At 45.3% G+C, this 20,741-nt stretch overlaps 1 protein-coding gene across 3 annotated transcripts in view; it reads left to right on the top strand.

Moving 5' to 3' along the window:
* The window catches only part of RAB30 (RAB30, member RAS oncogene family), an 80,811-nt gene that overhangs the window by 44,672 nt on the left and 15,398 nt on the right, over positions 1-20,741 (top strand). For all 3 annotated transcript variants that reach the window (XM_053924386.2, XM_024572670.4, XM_024572671.3), the window contains 2 exons: positions 16,582-16,682; positions 20,179-20,262. In XM_053924386.2, coding sequence (XP_053780361.1) covers positions 16,590-16,682; positions 20,179-20,262 — 177 coding nt within the window. In that variant the 5' untranslated portion in view covers positions 16,582-16,589. The remainder of the gene's footprint in view (positions 1-16,581; positions 16,683-20,178; positions 20,263-20,741) is intronic.

Below are 20,741 nucleotides of genomic sequence, written 5' to 3'. Positions count from 1 at the left end.
GCATGCTCTAATATTTCTTATCTGAAAGCAAAATATAAAATCCCAAAACCTTTTCTAATTTTGTTTATTATTTAATTTTAAACTCTGTTGCCTTTATATCCATCCCAGGCTGTTTTCTAGTTTTTTTCCCCTTTCTCAGTGAAACTTAGAAGTTGTCCATAGTTTAGGCTTTGACTTCTCCCCCTCACTCCAGTCTCTTCCTATCATTCTACCAGGATTGGTCTTGTCTGTGTCAACTGACGACCTTCGTGTTGCCAAATCTAAGGCCACTGCTCCCTTGTAACCTTACTAATTCTCTGAGCTGTATTTGACAAGGTCTATCATGGTTTTCTTGGAAACTATTTTCCTGCGTCTCTTCCTATTTTTCAAGTCCATTCTCTTCAGTCTCTAAATGACAATATGCCCCATATTCTGAAATGGCCCTTCTCTTCTTTACTTATTCACTTTCCAAAGATAACCTCTTCTAATCCAATAGCTTCAATAACAATTCATTTGCTGATGACCCTTAAATTTGCATCTTAATCCTCAGACTTTCTCTGGACCACCAGACTCCCTTTCAGATAGATGCCTAAGAGGCAGTGCAAATTCAACATTGCTGAAAAAGAACTCTTGAGTTTTCCTCCACGTCAAACTTGCTCTTCCCTGAGTCTTCCCAACCTCAGTCAGTGGTGCTACTATTCCTCCAAGTGCTCAAGCCAAAATATCTAGGTGTTACTTTCGATTCTTTTTCTTCTCCATCATTGTCCAGTTCTCCAGCAAGTCCTATCTTCAAAACCATTCCCAAGTTTATCTCCTTCCCTCCATCTCTACTGTGAGCACCCTAGTCCAGGCCACAGCATCTCTCCCCTAGCAGACTTGCAGTAACCCCTTCACCAGTCTCCTACGTGTATCTCCATACCAAAATACCCTCCATTACAAGGACCAGAGAAATCGTTTCAGACTGTTCATCCGTTTGTGTCACGTTCCATAAATCCCTCTGGTGGCCTCCCACATGCAGAATGACATGCAGACTCCCTGCTCTGGCTGACCAGGCTCTGCATGACCTGCCCCGTGTCATTCTCTGCCTGTTCTCCTTGACCAAGCACCTAGTCTCGTTGTTCTTTTGGTTTCTTGTATGTGCCAAGTTCATTCTCACTTTAAGCCCCTTTAGTCTGAAATAGTCTTCTTTCGTTTTTATGTGCTAGGCTTTTCCTTATTCAAATAACATCTTAAATACAGCCATCTCAGAGAGGCCTGCCTTCCCTAAAACCCAGTCTGCAATAGCTGCCCAGTCGCCTCTGTCCCTTCTTCCGATTTTAATGCTCCACTAGCACTTGTCACCGTCTGATGCTCTTCTGGTTCATTTATGTATATGCTCATTTCCTCATTCACTCATTGCTCTGTTTTCTGCCCACCTGGAATGTATGTTTCATGAGGGGGGACTTGGCTTGTTCATAGCTCTAGTTCCTGGACCAGTGACTTGTCCATAGTAGATGCTCAGTACAGATGTATGGATGAGTGAATATGTTTTTCTCCTCTGTAGAATGGAGAGCTAATTTTGTCTCAGAAATGTCGAGGACTTATTTGATAATACCCGTAAAGTGAGTAGTTCTGTGTCTATCACACTGAGTTTAATAAATGGAAACGGTGCTGTTTTCTAAGTATCTGGCTCATCATAGACATTGAACAAAGACTACTTGTCTTTCTTTCTTACAAGCTGCACCCCCTGCGGTCTTTTTTGTTTAAGTAACCTGCCCTCTGGACAGAGTGAGAGGTACTGTCCAGTCAGCTATGAGTCTCTATTTTTTTTTCCTGAAGAAGAGGTTTAAAAAGCATTATCCAGTGAGTAGTCAACATAAGGTAGTTTAGAACCATTATTAACGTCCCCTTGTCCCCTGTCCCCCAGTACACACAGAAACACTGCGTTATAACAAGGTTTGGCTTTCTCTTGGGAAATTATAATTTTCTTCTTCTCTTTGGTTATATGGTCTTTGCCAATTAATTCTCTGTAGAATCAGGTTCTCTGAAAAGTATTCCCAGCCCTTGTGTGTTCTGATCACTTTCTCTTTTGCGTTTATTTAACAGATATTTATGTAGGGTAAGCTGAGTGCCAGGCAACGGGGATGCAGGTGGGAATCTCGCAGCCTCTGTCCTTAAGGTCTATGGGGAGAGCAGGATACACACACCAGAGAGGGCAGTAAAGTGTCCATGGAGAGCGTCTCCTTATACCATAGTGGAGGCACCGAGACACTAGTGGCTGATTCAAGTGGAGGGGAGGGGGAAGGGAGGTTTCGGAGAGATGTGGTTGCTCACCAGCCAGCCAACAAGGAGAGAATGGGCATGTGAGTCAAGTTCTGAAGGGATGAGGCTGCCTCGGGTCCACAGGCTGGGAGCCTCGTGTGCCTGCGTGATGTCAGCCGTGGTGCTAACTCAAAGGCCACAGGAAGCAAAGCCAGAGAGATGCGCAGGGACTGAGTCATGGGTGGCGCTGTGTGCCCTGCTCGGAGTATGAACTTTCTCCAGCAGTGACAGTGACGGGAACGGCACCTAGCGTTCATCGGGCGCTTCCTCCATACCAGGTTCTCTTCTTCGTGCTGTACTACATCCATTCCTTTAATCGCACAACCACCTTAGGAGTAGGTACTGTTATTACCCCTATTTGCAAATAGAGAAGCTTAGGCACCAAGAATAGGGAACTTGCCCAAAGTCACCTGAGGCAGAGGCAGGACTCAGACCCGGGCAGTTTGGCTCCAAAGTTGGCCCTCTTCACCAGGGCACGTACTTCCTTTCAGATAGTTGTGTACAGGCAGCAGGGAGCCCCTAAGGAGATTTAAGTGTGGGAATGACAAGGTCAGATTAGTTCTTTGGAAAGGTGGCTGTGGAGTCACATTGCCTCTTGTATAGGGGTTGGTTTCTAAAGGCATCTAAGGCAAAAAGTGCAGAGTTACATTTTCCCTCGACGTGAGGAGTGCCCGAGTGAGGTTTGCTGTGTTAGCGGTGGTATCTCATGTCTCAGTCAGCCCGGCACAGCGGCTTTCCCCCAGCCTTGGAACAGAAGGCAGTCTTTGGTAGACATGCATGTGAGCGATGAATAGTCCGTTTGTGTCGAGGGGCCCTGTTGTTTGAAAAGCACAAAAGCATCACACTCTTATGGAAACTGAGCCCCTCAGTAGTGACAGCAGACTCAGCCACCCCTCCCACTTTCGCCAGGGCCCACAGTCACTTAATGGCTGGCAGAGCCCAAGTGGTGCTTAGTGATTTCCCTGTGCCTGTTTCTCTCCGGGGAGGAGTGGCACGGATGTAAGTTAGGCCCGTGCGTGACGACAGCAGAGGGGAGGAAGGTCTGTGTGCGAGTGGGGAAGTGGGAAGAAGGCAGAGAGACAGCAGGCTGCATGGGCAGCTGCTGCCCAGTATGAGAGGCTGGCCCGGCGAAGGTCAGGCAGGTGGGCAGGTGAATGTGGACGTGAGAGATGAAAAGGAGGTTAAATATTTTGGACCCAGTGACCAGTTGCATTTGTTCCCTTCAAGCTTTTTCTGATTGGAAAACATAGTTCATCATTGTATCTTTGTATTTTCAAAGCCTGGTAAAATCCCTTTTAATTTCCAACCACGTGAACTTTTTAGTGACACAGCAACTCTCCATGCTCCGGGGTTGTGGCCTCTGAAGTAGGCGTGAGAACCTCGGCAGGGGTCAGGAACGCGACCCACCTGTCTCGCCTGTCACGGGGCCTCGAAAACCGCTGTGATGTTTCTCTTACAGGTCTTCTGTTAAGTTCACCGATTGTTTTTAAAAAATCAAAATGATTTTGTAATTATTTTAAAGAAAACTTTAACTTAATTACAATGATAAAAACTAAACCACCTAGAGTATAGGAGAAAGAGAAAGGGAGAATCATATCAAAATACTGACCATGATTGTATTCCTTTTGGTAATTTATTTTCCCCTTTTCTATGTTTTCTAAGTTTTTAAAAGAAATGTGTCTGTGGTACATGCAAAATGTTAAAAACTTGTTTAAAAAAGGACAAAGCTTAAAAAATAATAAGCTCCCTATAATCCCACAACCCTAACACAACATATGTTCTTATTTTTGAGATGCCCTTGTTCACATACATACTTATTTTTCATAGTCCTGACAAGTGTAGCTTTGTGTATTCTTTTTATTTTACAGCCTATAGTCAACATTATTTCCTATTTCTACATAGTTTTCATAATTGGCATTTCTGGTCGCTGCCCTGCATTCCATGGTGTTGATGTTCCACACTGAACTGTCCCTTGTTGGACATTTGGATTCTTTCCAGTTCTCTTCGATAAGATGTAATGAGCATTTTTGTTCATTTAGCATTTTGAGATTGTTCAGTTTTTTTTCCCTGAAGTGAATTCCCAGCAGTGAGCTCAGTGAATGGAAGCTTTGAACACTGTAACGGCTTCGGTTTGTACCGGTGAGATTGTGATTTCTAGAAGAAGCAACTGAATGTGGATGGCCGCTAGCTGCACACATGCGTATCTGTCTCACGTTTCCCTCGGCACTGAGCCTTTGTGATATTTCAACAGTGTGTTTCTAATTATGTTCACTGAAGAAAATTTAGAAAAGATAAAAATATGTAAAGAAGAAAATAAAGTATCCATAATTCTATCACCTAGAGGTAAGCATTTAAAAAGTGTATTTTCTTCCAAGTATATGCTTCATAATGTTACATCATCTCGCTCTAAGAAAGTATAACCTCTTCGCTGTCGTTCGATGAATGTTTAGTCCTTTCTCCATTCGGGGGTTTATTTGAAGTAATACTGGAATGCATTTCTTGTGAAAAGTTTTGTGTGGAAACTTTGTGTGGCACGTCTTGGAAACATCCCGTAGGAAAAGCTCCCCAAGCAGAATTGCTGGATCAAAGAACATGGCCCTTGTTCAGGCTTTTGGTGAAAACTGAAAACTTGCCGTTGAGGAAAGTTGTGCCACGTTATCCTTTACCTGGTGAGAAGCGTAGAGGAGACAGGCTGGGTGACAGCTGACGAAGGCCTGAGCCAGGTGGGTGCAGTAGAGACAAGCTGGAGCAGAGGGGGTTTTAAGCAACATTTCTGAAAGAAAATCTGCAGACCTTGGTGACAGATGGCAAGCTGTGTGTGTGTGTGGGGGGGGGTGTAGGGGATGGCCAGGGGAGACCATGCTGAGAAAGGATTTCTACCTTGTCTTCCACATCAGAAACTTGCCAAGATGCAGATAAGATAATTAGAAAGCACTTGCAAACCTGAGGTGCTGTATAGATGTAAAAGCTTATTGGCAGCAACAGTAACTAAGAAATCCCACCCAACAGGGCTGTTTCGGGGATGAAATGGGCTGGTGTGTGTAAAGTGCCGAGGCTCTAGGCAAATAGTCGTTCTCTTGAGAAGCTGCACAAACTTGGGAAAATTCCTTATTTTTTCCTCATCCGTGGCAGTCCCAGAGCATGTGGACACTTTCTTCCCTTTTATTTTCCTGCTTCCAGCAAGGAGGGAATCTGTGTGAACCACTGATAAGGGTTCAGCCTGGAGCGACAGTCTTCTGGCAGGGAAGGAGACACCTCCGTCCTTGGTAGGCCTTGGGTCTCTCAGACAGAGGGAAGCCTTGAGCCCATTTGTGGGCTGCAGCCCTGACCTCCTGCTGCCTGGCCGGGATGCACTGTGTGTTCAGCCCGGGGAGGAGCCCGAGGACACTGATAAGGAGGCCCTTCCCATCCAGCCAGACAGGGCAGGAAGGCTTCTGCAGAGGACAGATTAGACCCAGTCCCTGATTCAGAGAACAACAGGAGGGAGTCGGGACAAAAACACCCCTCCCCTAGCTCTTTGCGGGCGGCATTGTTTATTGTTGGAGGAGGACAATGGAGGGAGCCTGACCTGCTTGTGGAGAAGAGGAAACAGCAAGTTGGGTCTGGAAGGGCCCTTTTTTTTTCAGATCAGTTCAAAAAACAAGATTCGCAGACAGAATCTCTCCATCTTGTAAAGGGATTAATGAGTGGGAAGGGTATCTTTCTTTTCCCCCTGGAAACAGGGTGCTAGTATTTCCAGGAGCACCCAAGGCTCTGTCAGACACCTGCTCCCAAGTGCTATGTTACAAAACAAATTAGCCTGGGGAGTTCACTGAATTGGGGGTCCCCTGAAGGGGCCCTCCTTTGTCCTTTCACCTCTGTAGGAAACCAAAGCTGTGCTCAGTGCAGCAACAGACACCTTCTCACTACTGAAGGTGACAGAGCACTATCCCTTCAACAATGTGGCTTAGACATTTGCTTTGGTTACTGTACCGAAACGCTGGTTCAAGGCTCAATTTTCACTTTCCTTATGTGTCTAGTATCCCAAATATATTGTATGTTTCTAGGAAATAGGAAAATATAAAAGACAATATATGAGGATACAAAGAATAAAATAGTAAGATATTTTATTGCTTTAGTTTTTGAAAATAATAATTGTGGAGGTCTCAGGCCTACTTTATTTCTTATATCTTACATATCTTTTAAAAATTTTAATAATTTTTTTATTGTTGTTAAAAACATTCCCAAGGACTGCTTTTGAGCTGCTTCTCATCAATGAGTCCATGCCAGCTGCCTTGGCGGTTATGCCCGTGGCCTTGCTCAGTAGGGAGTTACCTTCGCAGACTTTATTTGTCCTCGCGGCAGCTCTGACCTAGAGTCAGGGGACCTGTGAATGTTCTTCTGGCTGTTGCTGGCAGGGTGCATGGCCCAAGGCCACTCACTCTTGGTTTCAAATCCATTTCTGTAAAATGGGGAGAAGAAGACAGGCTTCTCCTGCTTCTCCAGGAAGATTCTGTGTCAGAGTGCAGTGAGAGTAGTTTCTGAGCAGTAATATATTGATGCGGGTACGGGCCTGCAGTGTCCACAGCATTGTGGCTGAGAATAAGTCTACCAAGACATGATCTGCTTGGGGAGGAGAGGTGGCCTATCTCTCAAAGGAGAAGGGCCAGGAAGCTGTCCCTCAATGGGCTTTTATTGGGTTTATTTGCATAGGAATACAGAGCATATATGGAAAGCCCACCAATCATTGTCAGGCAGTAGAATCAAACAATAGATAACTTTCAAAGAACTCTGAGGGCTTATTCTGAGTCAGGGTCAGATAGCTAAAGGGCCATGAAACTTTGGGGAAACAAACTCATTTCATGCTTGGACCCTTATCATTTAAATTGAGGGTATTAGCAAAGCAGGTTTCACAGGATTTTACTCGTTCTTTCTCAGGCCTGATCTCCCTGGGGAATTCGTCCTTTCCAGCACAGGGCTGCACCCACCTCCAGCATTGTTTCAGGCTTAGGTCAAGCAGGGGAAGTAAGGCAGCCAAGAGATGAGGAGACTTCTTGCAGACAGAATGAGGACTCGGGCTATATCAAACCGAGGGGCAAGGGTCCATCATCCCCTTTTTCTATAGCCCCCCAAGTCCTTCCCTGTGGGCCCCCTCGTGATCATGCTTGTCTTAGGTCATCCCTCCCTTGAGGAATCTTACCTGTCATTGGCTAACCGGTCATGCACTGGGGTCCAGGCAGGGTGAAGTAAAGTGGGCAGAGGTGGCGCTCCTGCCAGGGAGATAAGCTTTGTCTCCTTAGTGGGTTAGCGTCCCCAAGTGTCTCAGTCAGCCTTTGCCATGGGGGGTTACAGCTTCTGAAACCAGGCAGGGTGGTTCCCAACAATATGATACACATGTGCAGGAGTTTTATTTTTATTAGTGATGCAAATAAACTATCTTTTTTAAAATGTAATTTAGCAGAGAGGATGCTGTCATACACTTCTAAGAATTTATTTGAGAAAGGGGAAGGTAGGGAGAAAGAGACGGAGAGAAACATTGGTGTGAAAGAGAAACACCTATTGGTTGCCCCTTGCACGTGCCCAAACTGGCGAGCAGGCTCGAAACCTGGGCATGATGGGAATCAAACCCACAACTTTTTGTCTTGTGGGATGATGCCCAATCAACTAAGCCACATCGGCCAGGGCACAAATAAACTATTGTTCTACCCATTGGTTTTGGCTGTCGCATGGTGGATACTTGGTATGAAGAAATGAATCTGCTGTGCAGGAACTTGCTGAGATATCGTTTAATAGAGAAGCAGTGGTACACACACCATTAATTGGAAAAAGCAACCCGAGTCTCGTGGGGCACTCCTTCCATGCCATGTGAAACGGTGCAGTGGAGCAGACAAAGAAAAAGACAAAGACAGAAACAGAGTATCCCAAACAGGCTTTTTAAAAAGGGCCTCTCTCCCTGTATTAAGAAAACTGGCTTGCCTTTTGAGCACTACTGTAGACTGAATAGACGGGCAAAGTATGACTTCTCAAGAAGTGGAGCTCATCTCCTTTCCTAGAAAGAGCTGGACACTGCAGCCTCCCCAGAAGCAAACACTGCTGTTAGTTTTCTTTTGTATCCTTGCAGAGATCCTGCATGCTGTATACAGATGATTAGAAGCCCCCTTTTCATACTATCCATCCCACTCTCTACCTTCCTCCTTTCACTTCGTGCACATTTCAGGTGTCTGTAGCAGGCTGCCTGGCACATTGATGTAGAGTTTCTAAAACCTGTACGACCATTTTCCTGCTGCTGGACCTTAAGGTTGTTTCATATGTTGCAAACATTGTTGTAGTGAATATCCTACTCTGCCTGTCTTTGCACATGTGTATCAGTGTAACTGTAGGATAGACTCCGAGAAACGGAATTGCTGGTCAGAGAGTTTGTAGTAGCCTTTTTGCTTTAAATCAGTGTTGCGCTCCATAGAGGTGGTGGTGGATTACCTCCCACCAGCAGTATGCCGTGCTCCACTTCCCCACATTCTCTCCAGGACAGAATGAGCTTTGCCAACCTGTGATGAAAACTGGCTTCTGATTAAACATTCATTATAATTTTCATTATAAATTATAAGTTCATTAGAATTTGATTTACTCTTATGAGTGAGGCTGATCTTTTAAAAATATAGAAGTGCCATTTACCTCCTGTCTTGTAAAATATCTGCTTGTGTCCTTTGCCCATTTTTTTCTGTTGGGTTATTCAGTTTTTCTTACTGATTTGTAGGAACTCATATATTTGAGGAAATTAGTCCTTAGTTATTATATTTCACATATTTTAATCAGTTTTTTAAGTATATTTTATTGATTATGCTATTACAGTTGTCCCATTTTTTTCTCCCCTTTATCCCTCTCGGCCCTGTACCCCATTCCTTCCAGCATTCCCCCCCTTAGCTCATGTCCATGGGTCATACATATATGTTTTTTGGCTTCTCCATTTTCTATACTATTCTTAACCTCCTCCTGTCTATTTTGTACCTACCATTTATGCTTCTTATTCTCATTCCCTGTACCTTTTCCCCCATTCTCCTCCATCCCCCTCCCACTGATAATCCTCCATATGATCTCCATTTCTGTGATTCTGTTCCTGTTTAAATGTGAAAAGAAGATCAAAACTATGAACAGTAAAATGGCAACAAAATCACAAGTATCAACAACTGAAGCTAAAATTCAAAACCAAATACAGTTTTTTTTATTGTTTTGCCATATAGAATTTTTAAAATTTTAATTAGTCACATTGGTCATTCTCTTTATTTTATGACCTTGATTTTGAGTACGTCTTAGGTCATCCCCACTTTAAGACTTTGTATGTATCAAGTTTTCTTCCAGGACTTTTGCGCTTTATTTTTTTAAATCCAAATCTTTAATTCATCTGGAATTTATTTTAGCATTAATAGTGAGCTAGAGCTCCCACTTGACTTTTCCCCAGAAAAATGTGGGCCTTGAAACATGCACTTTACTCACTAGCTGTGTCATTTTGAACAAATTACTTAACTTCTCCGAACCTCAATTTCCTTATCTGTATAATGGGAATAATAATAAAACCTACCTAATGAGGCTGTTGAAAAGGCTAAATTATATATGGAAAGCACTTAGCATGGCTCCTGGCACCTATTCAAATCATGGCCCAAACACTCAGGACCCTGGGATTACTGGCGTGTTCCAGGAAAGGGGAGACGTTGCACGTGGCTGGGATACAGAGGTCACCCTGCAACTCACTGCCCTGTGATTCAGGGTGAGTCACTTTATCACCTAAACCCTCAGCTTCCTCACCTGCATATTGAATGATAAGAACAGTTCATGAGATCATTGGCAGGTCCGGACTAGTGTAGCCTGTAATGGGCCATATGAAAAAGCTGGAGATTACGGCCCGGTGAACGTGGGGCAGCCGTGGCACCTGTGGGTGTCGGGCAGCCCTGGCCAAAGGAGCCTAATTACCTTGCAATACCATGAAATTAACAGCTGATATAAAGCAAGGGAGCTTGCAGCAGTTGACTATAGTAATGTTTAGTAAGTGCCTTCTAGTAATTAAGCAATAATGAGCTTCCTGAGACAGAACCTTGTTAGAGCAAAAGATGCTCAAAGGCTTTCAACTCAGTGTATACATCTGGAGCACAGCAGCGGGCTACGCCCGCCTGAGTGTCCTGTTGAAGAATGCTTCTTGTCCGTAAGGACAGTAGGGGCCATAGGGATGCAGAGCACCTCCCCTCCACCAGGCAGGCGCACATGCCTACATGTACTTGGAGGAAGGCCGGCAGTGCTCTGGGGTTGTCCGGAGGGAGAAACTTCTGCAGAGCCCTGTATGCCAGTGTGAGCCCGGTCCCCAAAGTGTGGCCCAGCAGCTAAAGAGCCCCACCCAGCTCAGTAATGCCTTCTTCAATGTCACTTGTTGCGCTCTTTTATTCTCTCTGTTCAGTTGTTTTGGATTCATCAGGTATGTCCTGTTTCCCATGCTCAACACGTCTCCCTCCCTGGGTGGGCCTGGTGTTGTGTTCAGGGCCTCTGTTTCTACTGCACTTGCTGACTCAGATTGTCCCTGGGCAGGGTTGCCGGATGAAATATGGGATGCCCAGTTAAATTTGAATTTCGGATAAACAACTAATAATTTTTAAGTGTAAATATGCCCCACACAGTATTTGGGTCATACTTTTATACTAAAAAGCATTCACATGCCCTTGTCATATTTGGAACAAACATATTAAAATGTATTTGTTGCTACCTGAAATTCAAATTTAACTGGGTGTGTCCTCTTTCTCCTTTTCTTCCCTCCTTCCCTTCCTTCTTTGCTCCCTTCCTTCCTCCTGATTTCAAATGCTGTAAAATAGCAGTTACCACACCACTGTTTCATGGAGGTCTGGTAGCAGGGGATGTTAAGAGGTGTTATATGAGAAACAGATTCTGAGCTAAAATCATGCTTGGTAAATCCTAGAGTAAACAAAGTTTGTTGGATTTTCCTCATTATGGGAATTTTCAGAACCTTTTAAATCTCCAACATTGGGTTGTATAGGTAGTATTTCTGAAAGGTATGTCTCTCTCCTCCCGCTCCCTGTTCCTGAGTATTTAGGGTCACAGGAGCACAGGTTGAATGGATGTTGACGGTCTCTATTTGTGGGCCGTGAGTTCTGATTTTGGGCTTTGGGAAAATACCACTCTATAGAAAAAACCAACAGCTTTGTATAATGTTATGATTCTGTTTTTGTTTTAAAAAGTATAAATTTACAAAATACACACATAGATATGGGTATATATGCATGAAGAAACTAGAAGGATGCATACCAAAATGTTAAATGTGATCCCCAGTAGGGGGCGTGGATGGGGAAAGATTATGGGTGATTTTCTTTCCTTTTTGTTGGTATGTTCTGTAATCCGAATATGTGACTCTTGTCAGAAGGGTCACAACTTTTTGATTATTTTATTTTTAAAGGGGTCACTATTCCACATATTATTTTATTTGCCTCCCAAGCATTCAGTGGTGGTGGTTCTGATATTACCCCTCCTCTGCGGAGGAGGGAACTCACACAGCTCTGCAGCAGAGTCAGGTCCCCGGTTTCATTACCGGGCTGCCTCCTTCGTGTAAGGTAGAGGCCGCACACCCCTCCCTGGAAAGGGGTTCTGGCGCCTGTCCGCCCAGCCCCTTTGGTTCACAGACTATGGTTGAGACCCTGCGAGGGCAAAGTACCTGAGTGGGCCACGTGGTTTTTGAACAAGGATACGGTCCTTGGGCAAGGTCTGGGGATCAGAAGGCAGGACGAGGACCTGGCCTTCTCTTCGCCACAGGCTTTGACTTTATCTGTTGTACTAGATCTTTAAAAGGGCACGGGGGAAAATGTTGTGATGTACAACGGTGAATACAGTTTCGTTTTGTCTTTTAAAAGGTCACTTTGATATATGATCTATGTTGCCAAAATCACATTGCTTAGATTTTTTTTCTCTAAAGGCTTTGCAAAGTGCACATTTCCTGTATCTTTTTTAAATTGATTTTTTCCTTTTCTTCATCTGTTTTTCATTTTTTGAATCTTAGGCATGTATCTGTTTACTTACAGCCAGTGTGGTCATTACGTTATGTGGGGCTTTACTTGTGTGTCTGAGCAGTGATCCTGTTTATACCCCTGAGCCTGGTACTTAGTCGCATGGAAGAGCGATGACTGGTCTGTGGAGGTGGTGTGCAGGGAAAGTCTGGGTCTAGTTCCGAAAAGAAGCCTGAGCGTGGTGGGCCCGGTGAGGAGCCGTGTTGCAGGATGTGGAATCGGTGTGTGGCCCTACCTCGAGCCCTGTGGTTCAGCGGGGACTGGGGTTCCATTCAGTAGAGCCTCCTGATCTCACGACACATACAGCAACGCTGTCAGCCGTGAGGCAAGGGGCAGGGCGTCCTGTTTCAGAAGGAGTTGGGCTTTGGAGTTTGATGGATCTGGGTTTGAATCCTGATCCTGAGACTGACTAGCTGTGGAACTTGAGGATAATCTCGCTGTGCCTCAGTTTCATCTTCTGAAAGCTAGGGGTGACGATAATAGTCCTACCTTATAGAGTTGTTGTGAGGATTAAGTGAAGGAACACTTGTATTCATGGAAGAGAACCTGGCACATCTTAAGCACTGAATGTCAGCTATTATTATTATTAACAACAATAGAATATCACATTCCTAGAAGAGAGCTTGGCCAGTGGCATATTTTGGGGTGTGTTTGCCTCCTAAACAAGGTGTAACTTTGTTGCCAGTTTCTTGTTGCATATAACTGACTGCTTCTTAATGGGGTTCCATCCTGCAAAGCTGCCTCATCACATGGTGATCCTGATGCCTGAGCTGTTACATTACTTACCAAACAGAAGGGCTTCCCCAGTGGGCAGTTTCCAGAGACTTTTGGGAGCTTTTCATTCAGCACTGTGTTTTCTATTAGAAATGAAACAGTAACCACAGCAGGTAACCTGGAGTGTACAGTCCAGCCTTAGCCCCAGACAGCCTGCGTTTTTAAAGAGACTAAACACTTTTTTAGATGTTTATTAAAAAAAAAAAACCCATGCAACAGAGCATTAAAGTGATTTCTCACAGAAAGGAGAAGGGCCTTACTTTTTATTCTGTGGCTCGCTCCAGGTGGTAACTACCCTGGATTTAACTGTGAACACTGACTCTGACCAAGTAACTCTTTGCCCTCCCTTCCTGAAGGTTCATAATCTGGGCACTGACACCCTTCTCTTAGGAGCCCTGTTTCTCTGGTCCTTATATTTGGATGCTGTCGTCTGGATTCTCAGCTTGTTTCTTTGACCTCTGTCAAAGACGGAGAAGTAAACATGTGGCGAGCAGTCTCAGCACAGGGAGACCGCGGCCCCCTCCTGTGTTCCCTGCTCGTGGGCTTGTGAACGCTGTGAGCCGTGGTCCGCGGGAGGCCCACAGAGCCTCCAGTCTTTCTGCTGTCCTTGTGCCTGGCTCTGGGTTTTAGTTTCTTTTCACGGTTAATGGCTTGAATTTTAATTAACATACTATGTCTCTTGAGTTTTTATTCAGAGTTTGACCTTGGTTCTTGTTTAGATTACTACAGTATGCAAGAAGAGAGTTTTGGATTTGAAGCCAGAGACAGAAGGGAAATCACATTTCTTAAGTGCCTACCCTTCATTATTTAATTCATCTGCTTAAGCTCCTCCTGTGAGCCAGGTGTTGTGAAAGGCACTTCAGGGCAGAGGTTCAAGGACGTGGGTGCTGGATCCAGGCAGTAGTCAGTGGGGCCTTAACCTCTTCTTATTTACCTTCTCTTCTGCCTGTTAGGATGCTAGTAGTGTCCACCTGACAGGATTGTTTGGAGAATGAAATGAATTAATAACGTAGAGTGAGATGATGATGACGGGGACGGGTTGGGATCAGGACGGAACCACTTTGTTGCTCTCACACTACTCACAGTCCTGCGTGTGTGTGTGTGTGTGTGTGTGTGTGTGAGCTGAGGCGCTGAGGCATGATGTTGGAGTGTGAGGCACGTACACATGATGGAGTACAGGAAAGCGTGTGGGTATGACTAAAGGAGAGGGCCAGGGTATGGCGGGAGCACATAGCAGGGTGACCAGCCTCTCTCACAGGGCAGAGAAGCACACCAGGGAGAGTGATGTTTACGGAGGAATAGAAGTTAGCTGGGCTTGGGGCGGTGAGGGGAGGCTGTGTTCTGTGTTGTGTGCAGAAGGAACGGTGTACGTGAAGGTCTGAAGAGCAAGTCTCATGGTGTTCAAGACACTGAAGAAATCTAGTGGCCTAGAGCACGGGACGCGAGGAGAGCGGAGGGAGGCGGCACTGGCAATAGCGAAGGGAGGAGCCGGGCCATGGAAGCTGTGTCATGAGGATTTGGGGACTGTTTAGTCAGCTACTGCTCTTGGGGGTTTTCTTTCATTTCCTCAAGCATCACAACTCCGTGATCTAGGTGTTATTAGCCTATGTGGTTGATGGCGAAGTAAGACTAAAAAATTTCCACTTGCCCAAAGGCACAGACTTAGAGGGCCATTCAGTCAAGATCTGAACCTAGGCTTCTTGGCCTCCAAAGCTAGAGTTCTCTCGGTGACACCGTACCCTTCTGAACTTGAGGTCTGGCTGTTGGCTTTCTGACTTCAGGCTGCTCTCTTAACTTCCTTTCTCTTCAGTTTACTCACTTGTAAAATGGATAACGTAAATACCAGCCTCATAGACTTGTGAAAATAAATGGAAACACACATCAAGTGCCCAGCATTGCACATTGCCGGCATACAGTGAGTGCAACGATGTCCTATAGATCCAGGCTGCTGACAGAGGAATGTTTTCCTTTCCTGGTCCCCCGACCTGGGACAGAACCCCATGAGCTGCCAGCTGCACCTGGCCTGGTTGTCAGTCATCTTTCCAAGGACCTGTTGAACTCCTGTAGAAATCACCTTTGCACACAGGGGATCTACAGGTCTCAGTATGGTGGGCTCTCCTTCTGCCCTGCAACCTGCAGCCCTCTGCCCTTCGGCTGGCTGGTAGGAGTGACCTGAGGCTTCTCTAGCTCTCCCAAGCATCCTTCCCCTCGTGGACTTGCTGTCAGCCCTTTCCTCTTCCTCTAGAGTCCACTGGACTTGTTCTGCCTGCACCTTATGAAATGAGTGCTGTGCGCATTTGAATTGAACTTTTCTCGTGCTGCTCTGGGGGACAGATACTGCCGCGTCTCTATGTTTCCTATGGTGATTGGCACAGTTCTGTCATAGGTACTCAGTAGATTACAGTTGTTTTCACAGGATGGGGCTTGATGGATACCGAAGCTCTTTTGTATAGTTTTGTTTTTTTAATCTTCACAACAATCCTCTGAAGTACACAGAGTATGTAGTGTTCTTTTTAGCACAACTGGAGAAACTAGTGCTTGCACCTAAGCAATATGACCACTGGTTAGTTCTTTAATTCTAGAGTAGTCATTTACTCGGTGTAACTCTCTCCCATGGGCGAGGAAAATAGAGCCGAAGGATGTAATCCCTTCCCTTGAGGATGGGATAGACATTTAAACAGATAATTGTATGTAGCAAGTGGAGTTTTAGGACAGAGAAATGATGAACGAAAGTATTTACTTTTATTTGGGGAAGATCAGTGAGGAATTCAGAGAGAAAGAGATGGTTGCACTGGGCCTTCAAGAACTGGCCTGCTGGTGCAGAAAGAGTGGGAGGAGGGCACCGCAGCCAGAGGAAGTGACATACACCAAAGCCCGTGGGAGTGGGCATGGGCACCCTGGGTGGCCCTGTAGCAGGCGGTGGATGGCAGTGGGTGCTGGTCGAAGGTAAAGATGGCGGTACTCCCACTGGTGAGACCCCGAGGCCCCACAGCTTAAGAGGAACTGAGAGGTTCCTTCCTAGTTTCTCCCCCTTCATTCAGTGTCCCAGTCCCTCACCCTTCCTCCCAGAGGCATACACAGACTGTACATAAAGCACCTTGAAGCTTTGGAGGGACTCCCCTCTGCCCTGCTTCCCAGCACCCCCAGCTTGTCTATGCATGGATTTGTAATCTCCTTTCCATGTGAAAACACATCTCACCACATGAGTGACCTGCGACCTGACTACCTGGAAGAATAAAGGTTACCAGGTAAAAGGACGTCTGTGTCATTTGCTTTCTGTTGTGTGAGGTGACTGGGAAGGAATAAAGTCCATCTGTGACCAAACACCTGTGTTCCTCCCTCACCGCCAGAGTCACCAGAGGGAAGCGTTAAATTGCTCTTCAAATGAGTCAGGCCTGTTGTTCCCGAGGAGACAGGGCCGGCGCAGCTTGAGCTCTGTGGGCAAGTCTGCCCAGGCCCCATCTCACTCTTGCTGTGTTTGTTTGCCTTGCAGCTGTGTAAATGAGTATGGAAGATTATGATTTCCTGTTTAAAATTGTTTTAATTGGCAACGCTGGTGTGGGGAAGACGTGCCTAGTCCGACGATTCACTCAGGTAAGAGCACTCAGAAGTCTAGGGCTGGCTTTCTTGCTCTGGCCTGCGGGGTTAGGAGAAGCTCAGAGGATGAGTGGCTGGCCCAGCGCCAGCCTCTTGGCTGCCAGTTCGGAACGCACCCTTTGAAGGGGCACCAGCTGGGAAGCGTAGACAGAGCTCTTTAAACCACTTTGCAGGAATAAGGCTGCGTGGGTCCCCGCCACACTCCCCCTGTGCCTCTCGTTGAGTCCTTCACTGACAGGGGCAAGTCTTCTGCTTTCACGGTGCAATATTAAAAATAGATTGTTCGATGAATAAATAGATTATTAGTTAATCATAATCCAAAGGTAGAAACAAATGAATCTAGACATCAAATTAAACCTAAATATTAATTTAAAAAACGTAAATACAAACTAAACCAGTGAACTCCCTGCCTACACCCTCTCCAGTTCTCCCAGAAAACTCGGTGAATCATATGGGTTCAGTACCAAGTATGCTGATTTTTCTAGGTTTATTAAATAAGTATGAAACGAGAACAGCGAAGGACTATTTGAACTAAGTCAAATGTTCTCTCTGGGTTGAATCCTTATCTTATGATCTAGTACAAGTTTCCTGTGGGGCTGCCCTTTTGAGCACTACTGCCAGAGATTATATACTTGTTTTTTTACAGAAATGGTGGGAAATCGTTCTGGGGTTGACCTTCTTTTGTACTTTTCCGGAAAAGACATGAATGGCGACCTTTCTGGTGTTATGCAAGTATCTTGCATTTTCACGAAGTGCTAGTTGGGCAAGGTGGAACCAGCTCTTCTCGCCGAGGCACAGGGCAGCCCGCTGCCCTGCAGTGGCTTGAGAGTCAGGACCCAGGACCCAGGCCCAGCTCTGGCCCTGGCTCCTCCGTGAGCTGGGTGGGCTGCCCACCCTTGCTGGGCCTCCCTGCCGCCCTGATGCACACAGGTGGGTCTCCAAGGCGCCGTGCAGCAATAGCAGTCTGTGCTTCTGCGGACAACTGGAGAGGCAGATTGGAAAGACACACAGCTTTAGGACAGAAAGTCACCTTTGGAAAGGCCCGGGTTTTCCCCACGACAACGAGCACAGTAGGGCCTGTGCTCTTTCTGAGTCTTAGCCTCGTGGAATCGAAAGGAACACGCTGACGCATCTGGGGTCAGTCAAAACCACCATGGTGTTATACTGGGCACTCCGACCGGTTTTACTGCCACCCGACATTGGCCGCTTTTCTGCTTTGGGCAGAACAGGACAGCAGAGATGTAGAGCAGTGTTTAGTCCCCTTTGCAAAAATTCCTGTGACACTGTCATATTACCGAAAGATCCCTTGGAGATTATCAGCCCACTCCTCTCATTTTATGGATGAAAAACTCAGGGGGATGAGATAACTCCGTAGTACCTCGTGTCATGTTAGCGGCAAGGCTGGCATTAGAACCCCGGTCTCCTGGTTCTCAGCCTGATCAGTTTTCTCTTCTGCGTGTTCTAACCTCTGAAATCATAGGAATCTTGCATTTTTTTTTAAAAGCATAAACCTTGTCATTAGGGTAAAAATGCATTCATTTTCAAATACTGATTTTTATCAATACACACTCTACCCCTTATTTTTCATTTCTGTCTACTTTTTACCCCTCGCAGTCTCTCAACTCCCCCCCCCAAAGTTCATATTTCATAGGATTATGTTTGGTTTTGTTATTTAGTAGACAGTTAAAATGAATTGGACTCAGCTGTTTTTGAGGCATGAGGAGTCGGGGAACAAAATGACGGAGAAGACACGGGGAAGGATTTGTTTTAATTTTTGGCATTTGTTAGACTGCAAAACAGCTGGAGCTGCAAACTTGAAGCTTGGCAGCCTTGTGTTTGAGCCAAACCAAAATAGAAGAAAATTGATTCAATATTTGTAAGTAAAGTTATGAATGTTTATGTTTTCATCTTTTGCAGACATGCAATGGAACATTTTCTGTTGGTTTGAAGCTCAGCCTTTTAAGTTTAAACATTAATTAAGAATGCTTTTGTTAAGGAATGGACTTAATTAAAGATGGCCTAATCTTAGCTGCCAGAGCTAATAAAGTCCATTTTATTTTAATTTCTGGAAATCCTGGAATGTAAGCGAAGAGGGAAGAGAAACTAGGTGAAATGTTCTTTCTCGATCAAATTGCTTTCTACCTCCACCTCCCTCCCTAAGCTTACAGGAAATATTATGTAATATTATACGTGCGATTTTGATGAAATCTTTCTTGTGCAGCTTCCAGTTTGAGGTAAAACTTTAAAAAAAGTTTGTAAATGTTTGTATTGTTTATGCTGTTTCGGTTGTTCACACTTTTTTCCCTTTCCCCACCTCCACCCAGCCCTCCCCACCCCCCCAAGTCAGTCCTCACACTGTTGCCCGAGTCTGGGCATCGTGCATAATGTTCTTCGGTTAATCCCTTCACCATCTTTCATCCCGTTCTCCTTACCCCCTCCTTTCTGGAAGTTGTCAGTCTGTTTTATGTATCTAAGCTTCTATTTCTATTTTGTTTGTTAGTTTATTGTGTTTGTTAGACTCCACATAGAAGTGAGATCATGTGATATTTTTCTTTCACTGACTGATTTAATCCACTTAAGCATAATTTTCTCCAGGTCCCTCCATGCTGCTGCAAAATCTAAGAGTTTCTTTCTTGTTTTTTACTGCTGCATAGTATTCCTTGTGTAAATGTATCACAGCTTAAAAGTTTGACTTAAAGTCAACTATTGCTAGATGAGTGAGGTAAAACTTGTTTTGTTTTGAAATGCTTATGTCAGCCTCAAACGCACTGGATTTGAGGCCCAGAGAGGGGAACTGGTTTGCCTGAGGTCACACAGAGATCCTGAGGCCGCTACCTACTGGTTTAGTGCTATTGCTGCTGGACTTTCTCCCTGCATGACTTTTGTTTCTTCAGTTATCTCCCCGTTATCACGGGCCCTGATCTCATGTAATTACATCACCTCAGGGCAGAGGGAAGTCCAAGAGCTTCCTTGCCTTGTTCATTTTCCTCGTACTGACTGCTTGTTTGTGCATGTTGGTTGTCCTCCCCTGTGGCTGTTCCTGCCCTGGTTTTACTCCTCCTTGCTGTTCCCTCCTTAGAGAGCCTACCATTTTGCCCTCACTCCAGCAATCCTGATCTCATCCCTGTGGCTCCAGGCTTCTCCATCTTATACTTGTATCTGATTTTTCTGTTTCACTGAAATTGGATCCCCCTGCCCTTTCCAATTTTCTGCCCGCACTCTCTGTCTTATTTGTCCCCCTCCTTATTTGTCCCCCTCTCCCTTTCTTTTTCTTTCAGAATTACTCCCCTTCTTCTTTTCTCCATCCCTCAAAACATACAAACATACATACAAAGTTAAATTAAAACAGGGCTTCCCAGACACAAACCAGAGTTCTCTACTAGTTAACTCAGCCAAAGGAAGGGACTGGGGAGGGTGGTGATGGGGGAAGTGGGAAAATTTCACTTAATTGAAAGATTTGCTTAATTGTTGTTTTTCATTATTTCTCCTTTAGGGTCTTTTCCCCCCAGGTCAAGGAGCCACAATTGGAGTTGACTTTATGATTAAGACAGTGGAGATTAATGGTGAAAAAGTAAAGGTAGGACGCTGTTTTCGATGCCTTTTGTTGTGCTGTGTGAGAGGAAGGAGTGTTTTCATAGCATTATTCATATCTCTCAGTTGAAAACCATGTTGAAAGTAATATCCTCAGCTATGGCAGCTTATTTCCAAACATCCCCTTTATGGGGGCAGGAAGGGGTTGTGGGTGATGCATTTACAGATGGGAAGACAGAGAAAGGAGGGCTGAGGCAAGCTGGTCCTGTTTCCTGGGATGTCAGTCAGAGGTGATGTAAAAACAAGCAAGGAATTTCTTGTTGGGATCGCCTGAGCTGGGCCAGGAAGCGGTGCTACCTCCTCTGAACAGCAGCCCTGCGAAAGAAGCAGTGGATTCCTACGTTGGTTGTGGGCTACTCAGTCAGAGGGGTCATTCGCCGTCTCCCATCATACCCCTGTTCCCAGCAAGGGGGAAGTACTGCAGGAGGACTCCATGATTGCTCCTTCCACTTTGTGACCTCTGAA

Source organism: Desmodus rotundus, chromosome 5 (assembly GCF_022682495.2).
Source record: "Desmodus rotundus isolate HL8 chromosome 5, HLdesRot8A.1, whole genome shotgun sequence".
NCBI lineage: Eukaryota > Metazoa > Chordata > Mammalia > Chiroptera > Phyllostomidae > Desmodus > Desmodus rotundus.
The sequence above is the reverse complement of the archived record's forward strand: the minus strand, read 5'-3'. Positions and strand labels throughout refer to the sequence as shown.